The 24,264-nt window shown below is 41.5% G+C and overlaps 3 protein-coding genes across 5 annotated transcripts in view; 1 reads left to right on the top strand and 2 right to left on the bottom strand.

Moving 5' to 3' along the window:
* Window positions 1–1,275: 1,275 nt before the first annotated feature.
* Window positions 1,276–5,990, bottom strand: si:ch211-215i13.3 (brain and acute leukemia cytoplasmic protein). 2 transcript variants are annotated; one of them, XM_054745180.2, is made up of 3 exons: window positions 5,672–5,990; window positions 5,392–5,516; window positions 1,276–2,548 (listed from the first exon to the last, which is right to left on the bottom strand). In XM_054745180.2, exons 1-3 carry the CDS (start codon window positions 5,796–5,798, stop codon window positions 2,426–2,428), a joined length of 375 nt encoding a protein of 124 aa, XP_054601155.1. In that variant the 5' UTR covers window positions 5,799–5,990; the 3' UTR covers window positions 1,276–2,425. The 2 variants fall into 2 exon arrangements, with proteins under 2 accessions (XP_054601155.1, XP_015829291.1); XM_015973805.3 differs by having other exon boundaries at window positions 1,276–2,551; window positions 5,672–5,984.
* A 1,052-nt stretch (window positions 5,991–7,042) lies between these two features.
* Window positions 7,043–24,264, bottom strand: part of tdp2b (tyrosyl-DNA phosphodiesterase 2b) — a 38,577-nt gene continuing 21,355 nt past the window's right edge. The window contains exon 4 of the mRNA XM_070547371.1: window positions 7,043–7,713. Within this exon, the coding sequence (XP_070403472.1) occupies window positions 7,368–7,713 (346 nt within the window). The 3' untranslated portion in view covers window positions 7,043–7,367. The remainder of the gene's footprint in view (window positions 7,714–24,264) is intronic.
* The window catches only part of acot13 (acyl-CoA thioesterase 13), a 34,139-nt gene continuing 22,712 nt past the window's right edge, over window positions 12,838–24,264 (top strand). For both annotated transcript variants that reach the window (XM_070547367.1, XM_015973804.3), the window contains exon 1: window positions 12,838–13,728. In XM_070547367.1, coding sequence (XP_070403468.1) covers window positions 13,018–13,728 — 711 coding nt within the window. In that variant the 5' untranslated portion in view covers window positions 12,838–13,017. The remainder of the gene's footprint in view (window positions 13,729–24,264) is intronic.

Raw genomic sequence — 24,264 nt, forward strand, 5'->3', positions numbered from 1 at the left:
CGCCGGTTTCACGCGACGAACAAAGCGGAAATACGTAAACAGCTTCCGGTGAGCAACACCACTACAAAACAAAATAAAAGTTTTCGTGCAGCGTCTTTCAAGTAAAAAATCACAAGGTGCTTCAAAGCACAACAGAAGTAAACCACAATATAAATATGTAATATAAAGAATATGAATTAATAAAATAAAATATATATATGTAATAAAATGTACGATTTAAAAATAAAACAGATAGGCACAATCTGTCAAAGTTTATATGTATTCATATAAAAACTTTGACATATTGTGCCTATTTGTTTTATTAATTTTTATTTTCGTACATTTTATTGTATATATATATATATATATATATATATATATATATATATATATATATATATATATATATATATATACATATACATATACATATATGTATATATATACATATACATTATATATATATATATATATAATATTATTTATATTATATATTTTTATTGTGGTTCATTTTTATTGTGCTTTGAAGCACAATAGAGAAATTTATTGGTTTAAATCAACCAATTAATGATTACTTGCATAACACACACACACACACACACACACACACACACACACACACACACATATATAATGTGTGTGTGTGTGTGCGTGTGTGAGAGTTATGCAAATAACCATTTATTGGTTGATTTAAATGGTCGTTAATAAAAAGCTTTTCAAAATTAAATCATATGTAATAAACACTTAAAATTCCATCTAAAATATTTAAAACACATGGTAATATTTATTGGAAATAATATGAAGTAAGGAAGAGTAAAATAACAGATTTATTTCATTTAACCCATCACTTCACTTAACTTTATTTGCAAAATAGTTTATTCTAGCCCATTTGATTATGGCCAGGGATCCGGACCCCATGCCATATTATCTGGATTCATTCTGCACCTAAAACATTCTGAGGTCAATGCATTTCTAAATCCTTCCCTGGATAAAACTGTATAAATGGCTAAAGGAAAAATCTAATATTTACAAAAAAATCTTATTTTTTTCTGAAATGGGTTGCTGGTTTCAATGGCACTGGTTTTGACTGTTCTTGAGATGTATTATTCTCCTTTTTTAATTTTTTTTGCAAAAAAAATGCATGTAATTGTAATTAAAATGTAAATATTACAAAAATTCAAGCAAGGACGCTTGAGAATGAGAGAACTATGTCACCAACATTTTTCTGCTATTTCAAGTCTTTGTAATCATGATGAGAAATAACCACACGTGTAGAGGCGTTTTCTGCCTCACAACTCAAATGCCAGCGGCAACTTTATTTAAGGGAAGAAAATACAGAAGATCCTTTGAATTGAACTTGAAATGTTGTTTTCCATCACGATTCACACCCATTTCAATGCTTCAAGGGTCCTTAAAAACCCAAAATGCAACCACACAGCATTAAATAAATCAGACTGAATATATAAAAAGCAGATTGTCCATTTTGTTCTGAAGTCTTTGTCCTCCGGCAGCAGGTCAGCACCGCCATCTGCTGATCATAGGTTGGATGATCCCTCTGATACCTCCTGAGAAGTGATTCATTTGTTTGACTTGATTTCAAATGGCTTGTTTGGTTCACGATGGGGCAAAAAAAATAAAAAATACGTAGGCCAAGTCACTGTGACACGAAATTTTACATGCAAGTCACCGTCAGCCTCCAGAATATTACATTACATTCTGGATAAAAACTTAAAATGACACACACAAAAAACGGCAAAAGGAAAAACCGTAGAACACATTATAGACAAAAAAAAAGTAATAAAATAGATCAAAAGTTTTCAAATCAAGAGGAATCGTAGGCACATGCAGGTATAGTTTGTTTGTTTTTAACTTGCAAATGCTGGAGCAGACAGTCTTTAGCCTTTAAGCTTCAGACATCCAAATCTCAGCTTCTAAACAGCACTTTAGGCTTTTTAAATCAAAAATACTCACCGCAATGACTGAAGTTAAGCAGCATACTTAGTGGGTTTTATACGAGCACCAAAAAGAGAGTATAACTGCACAAAGAACTAAAGCAAATACATCAGGAAGCCCCAACACACAACACAACCGATGTGCAGACCGTGATTATCGTGTGCATTTATGGGGTGATCTCCTCTCCTTAAATGATTTTTAAAAGTCGTCTTAACACAGCGACACATTCCCTGACCGACGCTATTTTAGCATGAAGCATATGGCGGCGAGTGTGAGCTGTACTCTCCTCCTCACGCATGCAACAGCAATGCAGCATCCAGAGGTCTTTGGACAGAAATGTAAGCGGGTGCTCGACCACTGCGGCTGACAGCTGGGTTCTTGCAAAGTCACAAGCAAACGGCGTCTGCAATACTGCAAATTAGCGTCCTGTTTTTCTGCTGAAGTGTTTGCAGTCCTGGTCGTCTGCCCTCCTCACAGCGTTTCAGCTCTGCTTTCATCTCTCGTCGCACGCGCTTTCTGGTTCAGCATCTGCGCTGGCGTTGATGCTGATAGACTGGCTGTCTTTCGACAGAGAGCTGGCCTCCTTCGATGCCCTCCTTTTGGAGTCACGAGTACTCTGCTGTGAATATATTTCATATCATAAATATCAACATGAACACAAAAATAAGATCAAATTTGGTGCTTCATTAACATTCAAGTAAAAGTTCATATTTTTGCTTTTTATGTTGAATAAATGAGGTTATCTGTGGTTTATAGGGAAGCAAGTGTTCACACTTAGGTTGAATCTTAATAAAATAAAAAAATAAACATTTAAATCTAGAAATCAAAAATGGGCTATTTCAATAATATCCCAAAAAAGCTACCTTTGTCATATTTGTTCAGTTTTTATTGATGATAAATGACCCGCACTTGTGTAGCGCCTTTCAGAGTCAGGGGACTCCAAAGCACTTTACACTACAGTGTATCATTCATCCATTCACACACTGATGGTGATGAGCTACAATAGCTACAGCTGCCCTAAGGCGCACTGACAGAGGCAAGACTGCCGAGCACAGGAGCCACCGGTCCCTCTGACCACCATCAGCAGGCAAGGTGGATTAAGTGTCTTGCCCAAGGACACAACATTAGCATTTTCTGTCCAGAGCTGGGATTGAACCTGCAGCCTTCCGATTACTGGACAACCCACTCAACCTGTTGAGCTCCTGCTACCCAATTATCTACGTAAGGGACGGTTCTTACTGCAATTATTACTAAGCTTTTTGGCCTCTTCCACAGCAGAAAGCAAATAACTTCCTTCATTCCTTCACAATAAGAGTCCTAGACATACGTAAAAGTTATAAAATATATTGAGTTTTACCAGAAATTAATACAAAATACACACACATATATATATTTTTTGGGGGCTTCCTAGACAAATATTTCTAGAGTTGTGACAAAATGAACATGAGCATGATTTACAAGTCTTGTGACCATCCAGTGTGACTGGCCTACCGACAGCATATTGAGCACGCCACTCCCACAACCAACTCTAGTCTCTGGCCTAGTCCACACGTAGCCGGGGTTTTTTTTTTAAACGAATATCCGTCCCTCCAAAAACTTGCATCCACACCACCTCGTTTAAAAAAAACTGTCCACACGTACCCGGATAAATACGTTGTTAAGGACATGCCAGACCTGTAGGCGGCAGTACCTCCCCCGTTCTTAACCTCGTCCTTCGTCTGTGGTCTTCCGCAAGGAGCAGTAATTCCGCTTGCAAAAACAAACAAGCAGAAAGCGCTTGGACAATTGATAAAGCGAGCGCAGCTCTGAGGGCATCCATGCTGTCGGCTAGTGTACACACAGGTCGCACACGTGATGTCAGCATTTTTTGTTGCGGAAAGTGACGTTGCGGACCTTAAAACTCCAGTTTTGTCTGTCCACACGCAGACACCCAAAATGGAGAAAACGCAGATCTTCACTGTGGCCGGAGTTTTGAAAAAGATCCGTTTTCGTGTGAAAAAACTCCGTTTTCGTGTGGATGACAGACCAAAACGTAGAAAAATATCTACGTTTTGGCAGATCCCCGTGTGGACAGGGCCTCTGACAGTCTCCAAGCAATGACGAATCAACGACCCCAGTCTGCAATCTACATCACTTCCTGGCGTGTCCTACTAATGGGATGTTGTGCATTTTGACTCACTGAAATCTTGGGCTGTACAGTGCGCCACCTCTCTAGAGCTCACACAATGACATGAAGATACCCTTTACGACTACCGAAAAACGCACGATGTGAACCGGACTGAAGACTTTTATTGTGAAGGATTGAAGGAAGATCTTTGAGTTCTGCTGTGGCCGATGCTAAATTGTTGCATATTGTATTTAATAAAAAAATAACTTGCTTTTGTGAAGTTTGCCCAGTAAAAACATAAATGGATTCCTTGGTTACAGTTGGGTACATATGGCAGAAATGTCCTTGGCAAATTCCTGAAACTGCTAACTTTCAACTTAAAAAAACATTTCCTTTTCATTAGTTTTGTTTTTTCTTCTCCTTCTCTCCTCAGAATTAGCCCAAGATACGCAAGACAAACAATGCTGCCAATTTGCAGCGACGCCGAGCCGGCATCAGGGACCTTTAGGTTGTTTATAAGTGGTCAGACCATGGCAGTAATGTGATGCAGTCATGTCCTTTTCACAAAAATACGCAATGAATGTATAAAAGGGAGTATGGGGCAGTCTCTGCACTGCCACGGACTTTCGTTTACCGTAGACATGCAATCAAAGCAGCACTCGTTACGTTTTTTTTTAACAAGCCGCCCCTAAAGGTGTCTGTCCTCCACATTCCCAGTGCAGTCTTTGGTTATCTGACCTCCAGGTCTAATGGAGCATCGCTCCAGTTTATGATCTCATCTGATTATGTTTACTATAGCAAAACGTACGTAACTTGTTTACTTTCATTTTCAATATAGTTGGCGGTCGGAGCTCAGCAGTAACCCCCCACGTGATAACGGCACCTCCTTCTGTTGCGCTAAAGCAATATGCATTTACAAGTGTGGCGTTGCAGCAATGTTACTACCAAGCGTGGCAGCACGAATGCCGCAAAATTTTTGCAAAGTCATGCCGCCACAGCGCATTCATAAGACACACCGTGGCAGCAGTATTATGCTCATTTGCAGGCATGGTGCGTCTTCTACAAAGGGCTATAGTGTAGCCTAGGAATGGTGAGTCATTCGGTGTTAACTTGTTGGTATTGGGGGGCCCCAATAGAAGAGCTGTTTAGGGCCCCAAAAAGGCTTGGGCCGGCCCTGGATCTCCCTATCAGTGCTGTTCTCAGACTTTTATTTTATAACTCTACTTCTCATAGTTACATTTCTTTAAAAATAAACAACAGTGGGCCTAACTCTACACAACAAGTGACGGGAGAAACTGGTCAAAAATTCTAGGCAGAATATTTAAAAAATAAATCAACAAAGGCCATCATACTTCACTTAAGGAGCGTCTAAGTCTCCTCTGGTGGTTGGAGCCATTGGTGGCAAGGGCCTGCTTCCCACACTGGGTCCCTGTAGTCACCATCCTCTTCTCCCTCAGACCGGCCTCCGTGGCTTTACCTTGGAGGTTCAGGAAATAAAAATAAAAAATACATTATCTAAATAAAGAGAAAGGATGAGAATCTGCTGTGTCAGCTGGAGCATTGTTGGGATTTAGCTCCCTGGAGCATTTTTAGTGTAATCTGGCCTACAACTGAAATCAGATATAAACCTACTGTTAGAAACCGAGACAGGGGTCTCCACGTCCGTGTTCGTGAGCCATGTCGACTCGGTTTCTCTGGTCCAGCTTTCATGGTACCTCGGCACGATGATTGCGTCCGCCCGACTCCCTCCACACCCCATCGGGATAGGTAATCATCCAGGGCGGGAGAGTAGGTGAAGCTCGACGCGGTTCGGCTCGCCTCACGGCCTCAGCAGCATCACCGGATCCTCACACCGTCCGTGTTTGTGTTCCCATCATCAGCGCTGTTCTCCAGTAGCAGCTGGCCGGCGTCAACACACACACACACACGCAGAGGGATGCTTGCGTCATCCAGAGAGGAGGGAGTTCACGCCGCACTCACACTCTGAATGCTGATTGGCTGAGAGGAACGCTCCTGCTAGCATCATCACTACAAACATGAGTGGCATTCCCAATACCTTTGGTTTTTATTATTATTATTATTATTAATAAGAAATTATCCTCAAATAAACCAGTTTTTTTACATAAATTATACTTTACAGACTAAATGTTCTTGTTCTTTTACATCCAACCCTCATAACTGTGCTTACAGGATAACATTAACTGTGGAGATTTTAAAGATGAAATGTCAGGACGAACAGCAGATAAACTGTCTAATGTTGTTTTATGGGTTAGGGGGAAAAAAGTTCTGAAAAAGCGTCTGAAATGCTCCTTAAAATACATGTTTTTTTTATCTGGATGTCTTTTCCAGCTTTACAAGTCATCAAAGCAAAATCATTCCGTCTAGATTTCTATGCTACATCTTTTCTGCACAGCTAGAAACCAGAATAGCTCTTGATATTCCCTGAAAACGTATTATTATTAATAATAATGATAAATGACCCGCACTAGTATAGCACCTCTCAGAGTAAGGACTCCAAAGCACTTTAAACTACAGTGTTTTATCCATTCACACACACCTTCACACACTGATGGTGATGAGCTACGATGTAGCCACAGCTACCCTGGGGTACACTGACAGATGTCTGCATTGACAGATGTCTAATAATAATAACAACATCTGCAGTGATGCGGGCGTGGTACCGGTCTGTCGTGGTGAAGAGAGATCTGAGTCAGAAGGCGAAGCTCTCGATTTATCGGCCAATTTAAGTTCCTACCCTCACCTATGGTCACGAGCTTTGGGTAGAGACCGAAAGAACGAGATTGCAGATACAAGCGGTCGAAATTACTTTTCTCCGCAGAGTGACTGAGCTCTCCCTTAGAGGTAGGGTGAGAAGCTCGGCCATTCGGGAGGGGCTCGGAGTAGATTCGCTGCTCCTCCACATCGAGAGGAGCCAGTTGGTGTCACGTTGAGGGTTGGAGGCTTAGACCCAAAATGCAACAACCCAGAACTACACAGGCGGGAGCGGTTGCAAAAGAAAGAATCCTTTATTTTGGAGGAGTGACAAAAACACTCAAAAGCACACGAGGCAACTAGAACAACGCTGATAATGGACCATCAACACACCGAGAGACAAGACAGGGTTATTTACACAGGAGCTGGGTGATTAAGGGAACCGGGCACAGGTGAGACTAATAAACTGAGCGGAGGAGCAGAAACAGGCAGGGGAGAAAACAAGATCTAAAACCAGTAAAACAAAAGCTACTAAACTAAAATAAACCTAAACACTGTAGAAGACACAGGAGATCTAAAGATAAGTAAACTAATTGTCATGTTCCTGGGAATGTGTTTAACCCACGACATGAAGAATCATCACAAGACGGGGGGAAAAGTTCAAAACAATGATTTGTTTAAGGAATCTAACAAAAGGTGTCCCTGGAATAAACCCAGAGTAGTTGGAGCCAGAGAGAGTCCAAGTTCCGCAGGTGGAGGAGGTCGAGGAGGGCAGGTGGAGTGACGGGGTGAGTCCAGGAGAGGGAGCCAGGCAGGGTGGCAGAGGAATAAGAAGAGAGGCGAACCGTGAAGTCCAGGAAGGTATGGTTCTTTCCAGGTGAGTAATCCAGTAAGGTTCTGCTTCTTGGATGGAGGATAATATCCAACAAACCCAGAGCGTCAGGGAAGATTGTCCAGTAATCCTGGAGAGAGGATACAAAACTTGAGTCCAAAAATCCAACACAAGAGTCCAAGAACAATCCAAGAAATTCTCCAAGCCAATTATCTACTTAGAAACCAAGCAACCTAGAACGAGTGGCCAAAATACTACCATGAGTAGTTAATCATCCAGCGCTGTGTAGTGGCTCCCTCTCCTGAAATGAAGAGCTCAAAGATGTTATAGAGATGAGGAGTACTCACCCCACCACACAACACTAATGACCTACATGGGGAAGGAAACAACACACTAAAGGAGATACCAACTAGATCAGTGGTTCCTAACCTGGGGGTCCCGACCCCCACAAGGGGGCGCCAAAGACTCTCAGTGGGTCACCAGGACCTCTCCACTTTAAGGGGTTAAAACTTTATTTATTACTTGTTTACAGCCTACATTTTGCTCACATTTTTTTCATGAGTGAAAAGTTTACTGATATTAAGACAGGAAATAATTAGTACAGAAAAAGTAACACACTTTTAAGAACATTTTGCTCAGCTCACTGTTTTATTTTCAAGTGTCAAAAGTTCATTAAAGATAGGACTGGTTGATTAATCACAGCGTTTACAGTAAATAATCTAGTACAAACAGTAATATACACATTTAAGTACATTTTGCTCAGTGTATTTTTTATGTGTCAAACGTTTATTGAAAGGAATGATTGATTTATCAGTGTTTACAAGAAACAATGTGTTCAGAAAAGTAATACAAACTGTCAAGCACATTAAGCTGTTTGGTTTTGTTCATGACTTTGTTCTGTACTGGAGCCTACTATTACTGTTATCTATTGAATCAAAGCATATTAAAATGTGCTTGAACAATTTTATCATTTCTTAATACTGTTTGTACTGGAAGAGAGAATGGGAGGGGGTCGTCAAAAATTTTACTGGTAAAAAACGGGGTCCCTTGGGAAAAAGGTTGGGAACCGCTGAACTAGATAATCTGAACATATAGAAAACTAAAATCAAGTGAAGTGACTGGGGGGAAAATGAGGGAAACCCGGATGGGGCCGGGGACCAAAGGGACACAGAACATGACATGAGGTGGCTCGGGCATCTGGTCAGGATGCCTCCTGGACGCCTCCCTGGTGAGGTTTTCCGGGCACGTCCAACCGGGAGGAGACCTAAAGGTAGACCCAGGACACGGTGGAGGGACTATGTCTCTCACCTGGCCAGGGAACGCCTTGGGATTCCCCCGGAGGAGCTGGCTCAAGTGGCTGGAGAGAGGGAAGTCTGGGCCTCTCGGGTCGGCTACTGCCCCCGCGACCCGACTCCAGATGAGCGGATGAAAATGGCCACAGCTTTTGCTAACAACATAACGCTTGGTGCATTTCTACAAATCGATGGTGCAATCATTCAACATGAACATCATAATTAAAACCAGGATTCTGATTACTAAAGGGGACATATAAAGCAAAACTCATCTATGCTGCCATGTGGGTTTCTAACACCTCTTGATCGTTTTACAGAATGAAAAAAATGAGATTAATTTAAAAAAAGAATGTTTACAAGTTTATGGTCTGACAATAACAAATACCTCATTATTTATAAAGTCCCTAAAGGGATCTAAATATTTAGCAAATTGAAGACGTCTTTTTCTGTGTCTGATGGAGTTGTTTCTTCTGCAGATTCAGCATCCAGGCTGATGGAGGAGCTTCTTCACTGAGATCATTGACCTTCCATGTTGGATGGGTGTCATGATTCTTTCATTTAAAAGGGGTTGATGTTATAATTAAAATATGACCGATTTTTAAATAGGTAGGCATTTCAAGCATGTCCTGACAGCAGGGATCTGGCGCCGATCTTTTACAAGAATTAAATAATGAGCTATATTGCAGAGATGCATGCTTACACACACACAGAGAAAAACACCCAGGTAACATGAATATGTTTGTGTAGACCAAGGATGTCAGTTTGCTTTAATAGCAATAACAACAACCATAATCTTGAGCCGTTCACAAAACTGGTCCCCCAGATCTTTAATCTAATAAATGAAACTTCATATTGGCATAATCCCCAGCCAGATTATGAGTGTGAATTAAAGGTAGTTAAATTAAATGACCAACAATCATTCTGAAGAAAATCAACATTATATCTAGAATTTTTATTTGTAGCTGCAAATGTTTTAACTTGTGTTGCTTTAATTCCAGCAGGGGGTGCTGTTGTTTAATTTCCGGGTTTAAAAAGAAAAGGAGTCATGGTTAATTTTGTATATTTTCCCAGTTGCCGTTCATTTGTACCACTTAGAAAGGTGGGTGGAGTAACTGGGAGGCCAACGTCATCGTCTGATAGGGTTAATATAAAAATGTCTCGTTGTAAAATAAAATAAACAGAAATGAATTACAGACCAATATCTAACCTTCCATTTTTATCCAAAGTCCTGGAGAAAATAGTGGCCATCCAAGTATGTGAGCATTTAAACTCTAATGCTCTGTTTGAGTAATTTCAGTCTGGTTTTAGAGAGTATCACAGCACTGAAACTGCATTAGTGAGAGTTACAAATGATATTCTCATGGCCTCAGATAAGAATCTTGTGTCTGTTCTAGTCTTGTTAGATCTCAGTGCTGCCTTTGACACAGTTGATCACAATGTTCTTGTAGAAAGGCTTGAACAAGTTGTAGGGATCAAAGGAACAGCGCTAGGCTGGTTTAAATCCTACCTGTCTGACAGATTTCATTTTGTAAATGTACATGAAAAATCTTCTTCATACTCCAGGGTTACTTGTTGAGTACCACAGGGTTCAGTGCTTGGACCAATTCTTTTTACTATATATATGCTCCCAATTGGTAAAATCATTAGACAGCATGGGATAAACTTTCACTGTTATGCTGACGATACTCAGTTATATTTATCCATTAACCCTGATAAACCAAATCGGTTAGGTAGATTACAGGCTTGTCTTGAGGACATAAAAAATTGAATGACTCTAAACTTTTTGCATTTAAATCAAGACAAGACGGAAGTTCTCATCTTTGGACCAGAAATCCAGAAAAGGAAATTGCTGAGCCAATCACCTGACCTGAATGGCATTACATTAATCTCCGAGAACAAAGTAAGGAACCTTAGTGTTATCTTTGACCAGGACATGTCATTCAAATCCCAGGTTACACAGGTTTGTAGAATTTCCTTTTTCCACCTTCGGAATATTGCTAAGATTAGAAGCATCCTTTCCAGGAGTGATGCTGAAAAACTAGTTCATGCATTTATTACATCAAGACTGGATTACTGTAATACATTACTCTCAGGAAGTCCACAGAATGTAGTTAAAAGTCTTCAGCTTGTCCAAAATGCTGCAGCTAGAGTTCTGATGATAATTAAAAAGAGAGATCATATCTCTCCTGTCTTAGCTTCCCTACAATGGCTACCTGTTAAATTCAGAATAGATTTTAAGATCCTTCTTCTCACATATAAAGCTCTTAATAATCAAGCTCCATCATACATCAGTGATCTGATTGTTCCATATGTTCCTAACCGAGCACTTCACTCTCAGACTGCAGGTTTAGTTTAGTTATCAGGCTCCTCTCCTGTGGAACCAGCTCCCAGCCTTAGTCCGTGAGGCAGACACCTTGTCTACTTTTAAGACTAGGCTTAAAAATTTTTTATTTGATAGGGCCTATGGTTAAAATCTGATGTTAGCCTAGATCTAGACAAGTGGGGGAGTAGAGGGAGGTGGAGTGTACAGTTGGTAAAGATGTCTCTCCCTTGCCCTGCCTCCAACATGCCTCCATCTAAAAAGGCTGGGTTATCCAGCGTTATCTCTGTAGTTATGCTGCTATAGGCTTAGACTGCTGGAGGATACATTTTTCACTTACAGACCTGATCAAATAAAAATTCTGATCTAAAAATATCTAAATAGTCCACACCAATAGACTATATGTGCTCTCCTTGTTTAATACCACACGTGAATACATCTAATTTCCTTAATTCAAATCTACAATAAATTGATCAAATACATCTATATTTGTTTAATTAAGTCAATAAATATATGAATAAACCATCCAGAAGACCAACAGTGAGTACTGTGCAGAAAAACACACGTGCTAGAAACAAGGCAAAACAGCGCCCCTGGAGGTGGCTAAAGAATACTGCTATTTGATGACCTTATACAACAGCGATGAACGCTGCACTTTATTTCTTGGTAGGAAATCTTACAAAAGCATTGAGAGCTGTAGAACCAGTGTGGCTAACGACAGAAATAAAAACAAATAAAACCCCATTTTACACCTGTTCCTGTTTTCGTACACGCTAGCATTAGCATTGACAGCTAGCTCTGATAGCAGGTAGCGATTTAAAACTCCAATTTGCTTTCGCTGCTAAAGTAAGAGGCCACTAATCTACTACTGATTCCGACTTCTGAGGTGAACGTAGCGCACCAGAGTTTGTACAGGACAAATAACGTGTACTACTGTAAGTATCTGTGAGCTCATCGAAGGTGATAAATAAAAATAAGCACTTGGAGTGAAATCTCGCAAACTCTCGCGATAACAAACTTAGCTCTCTGATTGGTTTAAAACGTCAAAGGGCTGCTCGTGTGTTGAGGTTACTTGGCATTCTGGGACACAAACAGTAGTTGGTACGAATGAAAGCGACAACAGCAGCGCCAAGCACTAAAGGAGGGACGGCGAAGAGACAAACAAGCGACTACCGAAGGGACAAACTGCGTTGAAGCACCCGTTTTACGGCTCGTGTTCGTGGGATTCGAGAGAAGCCGAGCCGGGGGCCAAATGAGTGCGGTTTTAGTGTCAGAGCTCCAGCGCTGGTATTTATCCTCGAGACGTCTGAATAGCTAAACGGCGGCAGTGAAGTTAGCCTCGCATTGATTTTTGCTACTGTTTTGGGCTAGATGGGAACACGATTGTCTTCGTTTGATGTCCCTTCAGTTCGTCTTTTTCCGCTCCGGGCAGATTTTCCTGTCTGTTTACTCAGTGTGAAAACTGTGAATATGGCGAGTGTTCGGGACAACGACAGCGAAACTTGCTCTCCCGAGTCACTGGACTGGTACATCACCCAACTAGTTTACCCAAGATAAACACCACCTCGCTGGATAACCCATGAAATGGCCAAGAAGCGATTTAGTTCATCTTTGTGTCTCTTTTGCTGTCGGAACAGCACATTTATTGACTACTGCTGCTGAAATCTACATATGAAAATATAAACTTTTCCTGCATTGAACCTGAACTGATCAGCACCTTTCGGGCTGGATGTGACATCTGTCCGGAAGGATCTACCATCACAGCAGTCTCCAGGTCATCTGAGCCGTACTTCTGGTCCCCGGAGCTTATTTGAGGGTCAACATGTCAGCGTCTGGGGTCACGACCGTGCAGCTGTTCACCAAGCTTGTCAAGCATGCAGTGGGCAAGACGCAGATTCATCTGAACCGCTGGCTGCAGAGGACAGCTATAGATGACTGTGACAAAATAGACATCCTGGTCTGCAGCGCCTTTGATGAGAGAGGGGCCGGTGTGGGGAAGTCCGATGTGGACCCTGAGGTGATGACTGACTCTGGAGGGGTGACCTTCACCAGCAGCGGAGAGTTCAGACACCCCTGTTGTATCACCACCTTCTGCTTCAAGAGTGCTCTGCTGGCATGCATTCTGACAGCTGTGTGCTTCTCCTCGGTCGCCCTTGTGCGACAGTACCTCAAGGACCTCCTGCTCTGGGTGGAGAGCCTCGACAGCCTGGTTGGAGCCATGCTTTTCATAGTTGGTTTGATTATTGTGTCGTTTCCATGTGGATGGGGATATATTGTTCTCAACGTGGCAGCTGGATATCTCTATGGCTTTGTGCTGGGCATGGGACTGGTTATGGTGGGAGTTTTAATAGGTACGTTTGTAGCACACCTGGTGTGCAAAAGGTTGCTGAGTGACTGGGTGCTGAGCAAAGTAGGGAACAGTGACCAGCTCAGTGCCGTTATACGAGTGGTGGAAGGAGGAAGTGGACTCAAAATCGTGGCCTTAGCAAGACTCACCCCGATACCATTTGGGCTCCAAAATGCAGTTTTTTCGGTGAGTATTAAAAAAAAAAAAAACTTGCCAACTTCTCTTCGTAATAAAAAACGTCACTCTTGTGAACTTGTGGGATTTATTAGCAAGGTCGCTGCTGTGAGGCTCGCCTGGAGGAGAGCTCCTTATCTCACTGGAGGGTGATTCGACAAATCACTCACAGATCTGACAATTAAATCTCTGACCTTCACACTTTAGAAAGAAATGAAAGGAAATTGTTATTGCTGGACCAGCTGATGCTCAGGGGAAATCATAACTTCATTTATCGGCAGAGAACTTTGGACGTTGAACTTGGTGTTCTCGTCATTTTAATACTCGGTGGTCTAAAAGTGGAACCGAGGGATGAAGCAATTTAATTTAAAAGAAATAAAACGGACAACTTTCATCTCTTTTGGCACAAAGTTCGCTTGAACATCCAAAACGACGTTAAAGACCCGGTCGAGAGATGACAAGTTAGACTGTGCCCTCCACCTATAACCTGAGGCATCAAGCTTCATACTTTGAATGAATTATTCATGATCACTGATCTCAGTCGACTCATACCTTAATTCCTTGAAATAGTAAAAAGAACCTTGAAGGATCAGGTGATGCTCTGAGGAACGGGTTGAACCCGGTCTGCACAGGAAACATTTGTAGTTTGAATCAAATATTGGACGTTGGTGACCTGGGGGAGAGTTTTGAACACACAACTCGGGTCAAACGGGAACAACATTGCTGCTAAATCAGCTCGTGTGTGAGAAATGTTTCTTTTACTTCTGATTAACATTTTTACGTTGATACAGAAAGATGCCATCTTACTGTGGTGCTTCTTGCATTTACAAGTAAATAATAGCTGTGTTAACTCATTGTATGCCATTGATTTATTTAAACTGTCAGTGACTGCATTACTACAAATTTGTTATCAGGTGATGGTGAACCTACATCTCCACATTTGACCCATCCTACACTATCCCACACATTATTTATCAGCTTTTTAGGTTTAATCTGATTCTTAACTTGTTATCTTAGTCTCATTAGTAAACCAGTGTTTCCTCTGTGGGGGCCGGCTGCCCCGGGGACAGCAGTTGGCTGTGGCTGCCGTGGTGCTTCTCGTGCCTCCTCTTGCCCAGGCTGCTGCTGCCGATCCTGCTGCTCCTGGCGCAGTTGGCCTCTTTGATGGCGTTTCCGTCTTCTTTGTGCCTACTACACCTGCGCTCAGCCAGCAGCCCCTTTCTCTTTTACGTGTGTGTGTGTGTGAGTTTGCATCTGCTTGCGATGGGGTTGAGGGTGGGAGGAGGGCGATACAATGGGGATCTCGTATGTGAATCTGTGTGGGAGGGGTGGGAAACCGGCTGATGTCGGGTTGTTTTTAATATTGCCCTTTGAGCTCCATCTGTATGGAAAGCGCTTCATGAATAAATTTGATTGATTGCTTGATCCCCGTGGGGATTGGTGAGCTGCAGCAGTGGCCACACTCGAGTTAAACCCCCCCAATCCAACCCCTTAAAGCTAAGTGTCAAACTGGGAGGCATTGAATCCCATGTTTTAGAGTTTATGGTATGACCCGACCAGGATTTGAATCCCGATCCCAGGGCAGACACCCTACCTCTAGGCCACTCACAATCACAATGATGAAAAAAGAGTCAGGATAAAATCAAGTTTCTTCTATCCAGGGTATCCGCGGGTCCTTAAAAAGTCTTAAATTGCTAAGCACATAAACAACATAAACAACATAAATTAGCTTTTCCAAATTAAAGGCCCTAAAAATCCTTAAAAATGACAAATTATCCTTAAATACTGTTTCCAAAGGTCTTAAATTACCAAAGACCCAATAAACAAGATTATTTTATTTCTATAAAATTGTCGTGAATTTCTAGTTGGTGTTCAGCATTTTTTGTGTACGATATTGGCGTAAGCGGAACCGTACACATTCAGTTGGTTGTGAAAGGGGGCTATTTTTAGATGAGCACATTAGCTGGTTAAGCTAGCGGGAGCTTGTGCCATGGGGAAGTGCAAGTGTAATGGTAACTGGATGGCTAATCCCACGTTCGCGACGTGGTTAGCACCGGTTCCAGGCAATAGCTGGAAATTATAGCTTAAATTAAATTTTAAAAATTGCTGAAATTTGGTCAAAGTGGCCTTAAAAAAGGTCTTAAAAAGTCTTAAATTTGGCTCCCTTAAACCTGCAGATACCCTGTCTATCACATTTCAAACTTTAAAGGGACTTTTCATTTGTTTTGAGTGTTTCAACCTTACAACCTCCAGGATTAATATGCTAACAGCTAGTCTGAGTCAAGATCAAGGTGTCCTAAGTAGGGATAGACTGAATTATCAGTCGGTCGATTAATCGGGGTGATAGTTACCCATTTTTAAACATTGCATCAACCGATATAACTCTTTAGTAAAGCTGATTTAAAAACAGGCACATCCGCGGACAGTCTGGCGCTGCTGCCAAATTTAGTTTAAATTAATATTTACGTCCAGGATAGACCCCAGCTTAATAAATGCTTTAAAACGTAATTGTCAGCTAAGATTTCATTTTACTTGCCTGCTTTATATATTTAATACTTGGTCAGTTAATCTCTTGATTAACTTTGGTTGTGTGTTTGGTTTTTACAGCTGCAATGGTAAATTTGGAAAACAAATTAGCTTAAACCATGCCTCTTTACAACATGCTAACACAGTAAAGCTATAAATATATTGTGTAGATAAAAAAAATAAATGAAGTAGTTCCCTCGCATTTATCTAAAAACCTCCACCGATAACACTTTTTGGACGATTCGGTTGTTCATCTGGCCAAACCGACGCACTTGCCCGGGTCCTCCACCCATCACACACTCACATATTCAGCAACAAAGCACCACTGGTGTTATAGGTTCTCCGCTCAATAATACCAAAAGAGGAGAAACATCTGGCTGCTACCACTTCAACTTTGGGACAAACTATCAGAGTCCCAAAAAGAACAAGTGACTTTTGGACCTAGAAAACGGCAACTGGTGTTTAACACTATCTTGTTTCCTATAGCAATGTGGGTTTCTGATTCCGGCAGAAGCATCTCAGGGAAGACACCCAAGGATAGGGGGGTGACTGTTCTGTAGATTTGTTACAACGGCTTTAATCCTGAGCCTTGCACAACCGTGCGTTAAACTTTGTGTGAAACAGTTTCAGGTTCAGAAATGTTGTGTGTCAGCTGTTATTAATGACATTTTTGTTGGTAGATCTATGGAAAACATCTAGATATCAGCCATAAAAATGGACCCAAAACATTGGCAGCCCATATTCGGTCGTGACCTCTACAACTCGGCATCGGTATCAGCAATAGAAACACCAACATCGTTGATCTCTGGTTCTAAGCCCCAGTCTCCTGGATTTTAAGGCAATTTTCTTCAGAACAACATTTAAATAATGACATTTTGGAGACATTACACTGTTGTGGTTTTTACGTGGCTAGCCATTAGCACATCAATCCTGTGTGACGTAAACAGAACCTTTCTCTAAGCTAACTGAAGCAGCTGCGATATGGTAACTAGCTTTTGGTGTCAGGAGTCATTTCTACAAAGGTGTCTCAATTATTAACTTATGAAGAATTTTCAACCAAACCATTTTGATTTTATCCCAGTCAGCTTAGAGGTGACAGAAAGATATTTTAAAAACTTCTGCAACATAAAAAAGCTTTAAAATTTAACAAACTTAATACGACTCAATAGCTTAAATAGCATGTCACGTCAAAATCAACCTTTTTAGCTGATAACTCGTATAAATGAGTGTCTATCATCATTGAGTCCACCCTCACCTCCTCCATCGCTGTGTGGTACGCTGGAGCCACGGTGAGGGACAAACATCGACTGCAGCGCATTGTGCGCTCTGCTGAGAAGGTGATTGGCTGCAGCCTTCCGTCTCTCCAGGACCTGTACGTCTCCAGGACTCGGGGGCGTGCAGGTCGGATAGCAGCTGACCCTTCTCACCCGGGTCACAGACGTTTTGAGCCGCTCCCCTCAGGCAGGAGGTCACGGTCCATCCGGACCAGAACCTCCCGCCATAAGAACAGCTTCTTTCCATCTGCCGTTAGACTTGTGAATAGATTATAAACACACAACCATGCTGGTCTTCTGTACTCGACACAGCGTCACGTTATCGGCCATGTTACCATTACCTGCCTTTTTTTATAGCTGAAAGTTTAATTCTATTTTATTCTATTTTTAATCTTATTATTCATGTTATATGTAGCACATTAGTACCAAAGCAAGTTCCTAGTTTGTGAATTGTTTGTTCACTGACAATGGCAATAAACCTATTCTGATTCTAATAGTGTTGCAGACGTGTGTAGTTTTTATTTTTGCATTTTGATGCATTTTCTTTGAAAACTCTAAATTCTGTCTAAAAACGTCAGTCTAGCGCCCTCTTCAGCTCAAAAGTATAGAACCCGTTTATTTTCTAAACGGCAGATAGGCGTCGGTGTGACCGATCTGTCGCTAATCTAAACCACTGGATGCATTTACAGTTTCTACGAAACGTTTTTCCTTTCCTGCCTGTTTTAGCTGTGTGTCGTTCACCGTGCAGCATGGAGCAGATGGCTTTCTTGTGCCTGATTGATCTAAATAGCATCTGCTTTTTACTGGTTCAGATATCCGGCTGAACAGTTGCGACATTCCGTATCAGTGATTCCAAAGGTCGACGTGCCCGTCTCGTGTCAGGGTCAGCTGGGGCACTTTAACATCGGTCACAGCGTTAGCATCTGTGCAAAGGTGACAGATAAAGAGGCGTCACTCAGCTTCTGTCGCCGTGACTTGCATAATTTACCACCTTCACGTCTGTTCGCATAAAAATTCAGGGTGATTTAAGTAAAATACAAACGTATGAGTTTAAAGCTTATGTTGGGTGAAGTTAAAACAGCTGAATCACAACTGCCAGTGAATTAGGCCACACTTCGCTTTTGCTTCTCTTTGAATTATGGCTTCGTTTGTTGGTTTCAGCTTATATGAGGTTTGTGGCTTCGTGTTGAACTCCCATCAGGACTCTAATCTACATATGGTTGTTCACCAGATAATGGTGTTGGTTGGTAAATGCATCCCATTCTGTTTTTAATTAGCCATCTTTATTATTTAAGACAAGATAGATCATTTATTTTCCATTTCATGTAGAAATGATTAAAATCTGATTTATCAGCCACAACATAAACACACACACACACACACACACACACACACACACAAGGAATTTGGCTTTCGGTGTTGGTGGCTTTCAAATCGATAATACACAAAAGAGTACTGGTAGTGAGCAATGTAAACTGGTCAGTACGTTTAACCATTTTGGTTAAAACCTTAGACTTCTGTAATGTGTACAGTAATCCCTCGTTTATAGCGGTAGATGCGTTCCAGACCTGGCCGCGATAGGTGGAAATCCGCAAAGTAGGATCACCATATTTACAGTATTTATTTAACAGGTACGTATTCAGTATTCAGACTTTTAAAACCCTCCCTTTACATAGTACTGTATTTTTACTTGTTTTTTTTTATAGTTTTATTACAAAAAGTGAATTTTATGATGAAATTGATGAAAAAAAACAGGAATTTCTTGATATTTCGCATAGAAAAATACCGCGAATCGGTGAAAAATACCGCAAATCGGTGAAAAATACCGCGAATCTGCGAATTTCCCTTGAATAAGGCTCCAAAGAAAAAATCCGCGAAGTCGTGAATCCACGATAAACGAACCGCGAAGTAGCGAGGGATCACTGTAATCTCATGCAGTATTCCCAAGATTTTACTTTTGGTACTTGAAGTATTTGTTGTGAAAACTACGGAAAGACAGGGTGGGGATATAAAATCATGAAGCATTTGAATTAGTTGCTGAGCTGCCAAAGCGGAGGTCGTACGAGAGATGAAGCTTGAAGAGCAAACTGTTGCCAGCTATAGCAATACGTTAGCAATGCTAGCATGTGTTAGCATAAGAGAGCTAATTCTAATTTACAGCTGTTTATCTGTGCTTAAGGCTGTTTCAACATGGTTTGGTTGAAACAATCAATGGTTAAAAAGGATTAAATCACAATTTGAGAAAAACAAAGCAACATTTTCTCTACATTTTCTAATCCTAACACCTACATTTGCAGCTCAGATTCTCCAGTAGCTATTCTTGTGTTTCTAAAGCCGGCGTCTAACTGGGCTGTGGCTTTGGGTGACTAGTTGGAGGAAAACATGTAAATTTTGAGTTAGACTCGTCTGGCCTTTGTACAAACAACATTTGCTTGAAGTTTTATCATTAACCAGGTGTGGAGGTTATAGGTGTTCTTTACTGAATCAAAAATTTGTACTTCACACAAAAAATCTAAATTGAATCCAAATTTGGAAATGTAAAATTAATTAATTAAATATTTTAAAAACCGCTTACCTTAAAATACTTATTTTTCTTATTAAAGGCTAAACTAACAATCAAATCAAATCTTTTTTTTTGAGTGAAAACATAAAACAGACCGGAGACAAACTTTTCATCTTAAACAAAAAATACAGTTCAAACAAAAGAAAACATTTTGGGAATACTAAATGGAGATGTGCAAACAAACGTTCTGCTTTTCACTCAAACAAAACCTCTGTAATTTTTATTATTATTAAAGGACTTATTTTAGAAAACAACTTTTTGATTGAAACAAAAAACAAAACAAAAAAAACTGTTGTCATTTTTATTCAGCCTTTAGAGTAGGGTTGCACGATATCAGGAAAACTTGCGATATTCAATAACAGTGATTAATATTGCGATGACGATATTATTTGTGATAAATAAAAACTTAACTCAGGAACAAAAATAATCAAAAACAAAGAAATCAAAAAGTCATAAAAATGAGAAAAGCAAAAGATGTGAGGAAAGGGAAAGAAAAAGAACAAGAAAAGACGATCAGTGGATCCCGGGAAAAGCAGAATCAGCAAAAAGCAGAACAAGGCAAGCTCAGGTGTTTGCTAACCATCAAAATTAAGTGCCGTCCACCTTGGGGGCGGGACTCTAACCAATGAGAACCCACCCGATTAGCCAAATGGGTAAAGAGCTCTATTTGATTTGTTAAAAAAACCATAACGCTTCAGTTAGATTGACAGAATGCGTCATGTGTAGCAAACATTTGAGCTGATCATTCATTGCGATATTTATCTGTTCTTTGCGATATGCGTATTGTGCAAGCTGATATCGTGATAACGATATATTTACGACGATATATTGTGCAGCCCTACTTTAAAGTGACACTGAGCAGCTTCCTGCTCCTCCACCCTACTGGTTGAAAGTGGAATTACAACTGTTGTAAACAACCCTGTTGTGTAGCTAGAGCTAACAATGAGCTAACACTTACATTAGCCAACTAATATCACAGTGGGTACGGAAAGCATTCAGACCCCCGTCAGTTTTTCACTCTTAGTTGTATTTCAGCCATTTGCTAAAACCAAATTCTTTTTTCCCCCTCATTGATGTACACACAGTGCCCACATTGACAGAAAAACACGTAATTTTAAGAATTTCTGCAGATTTATTAAAAATGACAAAGTTTACAGCTAGCACTGCAGCTAACAGCCGTAAAGCAAGTAAAGAGCGCCCCCTAGGACACTCGCTATCAAATGCGGTTGTTCAGCAGAGGGCTGCAGAGTGGTGTCAGATATGGAACTGGTCAGTTTCTAACTCCACAATCATTAAGATCAACCTTAGAGCACAAGTTTACTGTTTAATCTGTTGTTTGTGTAACAGACGAATAAAGTTTCAGAGATTCGTTTGGGTTTATTTTGGTAAAACAGAGTTTGAAGTACTTATTTATCCATAGAGGCAATATAATCAAGTCACTGGGGGCGTATGATGTAAAACTGCAACTATCGTGCAGAATTTTCTTGTCTATCTGTAACTTAAAAAGAGTTGTAGCCATTTTTATGTTGTTGGTTAGCCAATCGTACACCAACAGTGAGTCAGTAGTCCACTGAGGGACAATAAAAGCAACTCTACAAACTGTCACACCCCCTCACATAGAGGAGGAAGGGTAACTGAGATATTTCAAGGATATGTTTACATTTAGAACTTTTATATGAGAAAACAACCAGAGTTAAATCTGTGGGTAGCAGAACTGGTGTGTGGGCTACGGTGGCTGCAAGCAATTAAAAAGGAGGCAGATGTCCCCACATTATCCTTATTGCTATGTTACACTCAGGAATTACATCGTTAATATAATCACTAAGCCGATACTCATTGTGGGATGAATGGAGAAAGATGGGGCTGAGTCCTCGTGAAAAACTCAAAGCGTTTTTGTTCCAGTTGAACTGGTAGACGTCACTGGGGAGCTTTCACCGGGGGTCAAACGCGATCTGCTAGAATAAAGGTTAATTAGATGAGTCCTCCTTTCTGCAATCACCTCCACATCTTATAATTCATCCGACTCTGAAGCTTCGTTCACACTGATGCTGAATCTTCTCAGGCATGGTCTCAGTGGGTGCTTGTGGGCAGACGCTGGCTCGTGGTGGGAATACGCCGCGTCTGCTCTGTTCTGGTAAGCACTTTTTGTGGGTGAGGCTACATTTCGCCGTGCCCCCTAACCCGTGTTTCTGCTGAAGCGGAGGACGCTGCGTTATCGTGGGTAACCTAAGACGACCCGGAGACTGCAGCAGTTAGCAAAATATTAGGACAGCTCAGGGAAAAAATGTCTGCGAGGACGAAGTGGACACATTAAGCTGTTCACGTGTGCTTTATTAAAGTTGGACATCTCGGCGCCGTTTGCTATCCTGCTTTCATTTGTCACTGTCACAACAACGAGCTAATAAAGGAATTAGGACGATCGTGGTTTTGATTTATAGGATCGTCAGCTTTATCCAGCATGATGAGCCAGCTCTAATCAGACTGCGTGAATCATTTTTCATTAACGTCTTCAGACTAAAAAGGAAAAAGGATGTCACAGTTGCAAAAATTTGCCACGCAGTCGACATGCGGCGCTTACTGTTGTGTTTCTGAGCACAAAGTCAGACCTGCTCTGCTGCTTCTCCTGAACGAATCAGGTCAAGCACTGATGGAGCAAAGCTTCACTTGAATTTCCAGATTATCTCGATGCAGAAGCAAAGCAGGAGGTTCAGAGAGGAGTTATCTAGTAGCTGTTTGCTGATTGCAAATGAGACTTTTCCGTTTGTAAAAACGGACAAGGTTAGAAGAGACTTTGGATACTTCTTTGACTTTTTTCCACCCATGTAGCAGGAATGTCAGTGCTCATCTCCCAGGGAGACGTTTAACGACTCCATAGTAACAAGATTACAACAGAAATACCCGGCAACAAGATTAGCTAGGTGTCTTGATCATATCCGTTGTCCATAAAGAATAAGCCTGGCTCTTATCTTGTGTGTGTGTGTTGTAGCAACAAGAGATGAGACGGGATTTACAGCTGGGTCCAGGTCTGGTGCTTTAAAGCCCCGATGGCTCAGGCTGCATCAAGCCCCCGACACACAGCTACCATCCACAGTCTAGTCACAGAGCTCACAGAGCCAAGGTCACACACACACACACACACAGAGCACGGTCGCGGTGCTGCTTATGTCATCGCTTAATCAAGGGATCAAGGGTGACACAAACTCAGGCGTTTTGTTTATAATTCGATGGTTGTTCATGAACTCTGAGCCGGAAGCGCGTTGACGTGTTTCTGTTGCACCAGATGTTTCCAGATCCTGGTGATCTTATTTAAAGGGTCTTTCTCCCATCGTCTTCTGTTTTTATCTACTTTTAGTCACTAAGAATTGAGGAATAAACACAACAAGCTGTTAGTTGTAAACGTTCATGCTATAAATAAATGCATAGGTGTTTTCAGAATTTGAGATTTTTTCACACAAAATTCTATTTAAGGACGACTAAAATTTTCCAAATGGGGGGGTGTCTATGGTACAGCGCTAGGACCAATCAGAGCAACGTGACGTATTCATTGCTACAGAAATCTGTCAACGGGCCAGACCATCAACAAAACAGCAAATACATCCTACTGGCTCATGTCCCAAATACACAGTGATGCAGGCGTCGTACCGGTCCATCGTGGTGAAGAGAGCGCTGAGCCGGAAAACGAAGCTCGATTAATCTACGTTCCTACCCTCACCTGTGGTCGCGAGCTTTGGGTAGTGACCGAAACAACGAGATTGCGGATACAAGCGGCCAAAATTCGTTTTCTGCGTAGGGCGTCTGGGCTCTTCCTTAGAGATGGGGTGAGAGGCTCGGTCATCCGGGAGGGGCTCAGAGTAAACCCGCAGCTCCTCCACATCCTGAGGAGCCAGTTGAGGTGGCTCGGGCATCTGGTTAGGATGCCTCCTGGTGAGGTTTTCCAGGCATGTTCAACCAGGAGGAGACCCAAAGGAAGACCCAGGACACTGGAGGGACCATGTCTCACAGATGGTCCGAACACCATAGGATTCCCCCGGAGAAGCTGGTCTAACTGGCTGGGGAGAGGGAAGTCTGGGCCTCCCTGCCTAGGCTGCTGCCCCTGTGACCCGACCTCGGATAAGCAGACGATAATGGATGGAAGTTCCAGTGATTCAACAAATTTCTTTTGCCTTTTAGTTTTTCTTTCTCACC

The sequence above is a fragment of the Nothobranchius furzeri genome, chromosome 19 (genome assembly GCF_043380555.1).
Source record: "Nothobranchius furzeri strain GRZ-AD chromosome 19, NfurGRZ-RIMD1, whole genome shotgun sequence".
Classification (NCBI taxonomy): domain Eukaryota; kingdom Metazoa; phylum Chordata; class Actinopteri; order Cyprinodontiformes; family Nothobranchiidae; genus Nothobranchius; species Nothobranchius furzeri.

Excerpts from the sequence above, each read along its gene's own strand:
- si:ch211-215i13.3 (XM_015973805.3), bottom strand. The coding sequence starts at position 5,798 with ATGGGGTGTGGAGGGAGTCGGGCGGACGCAATCATCGTGCCGAGGTAC. Across the intron at positions 5,517-5,671 it reads CCCTGTCTCGGTTTCTAACA|GTAAAGCCACGGAGGCCGGT; the intron begins GTAGGTTTATAT and ends TGAACCTCCAAG. Across the intron at positions 2,552-5,391 it reads TTAGACGCTCCTTAAGTGAA|CAGAGTACTCGTGACTCCAA; the intron begins GTATGATGGCCT and ends ATATATTCACAG.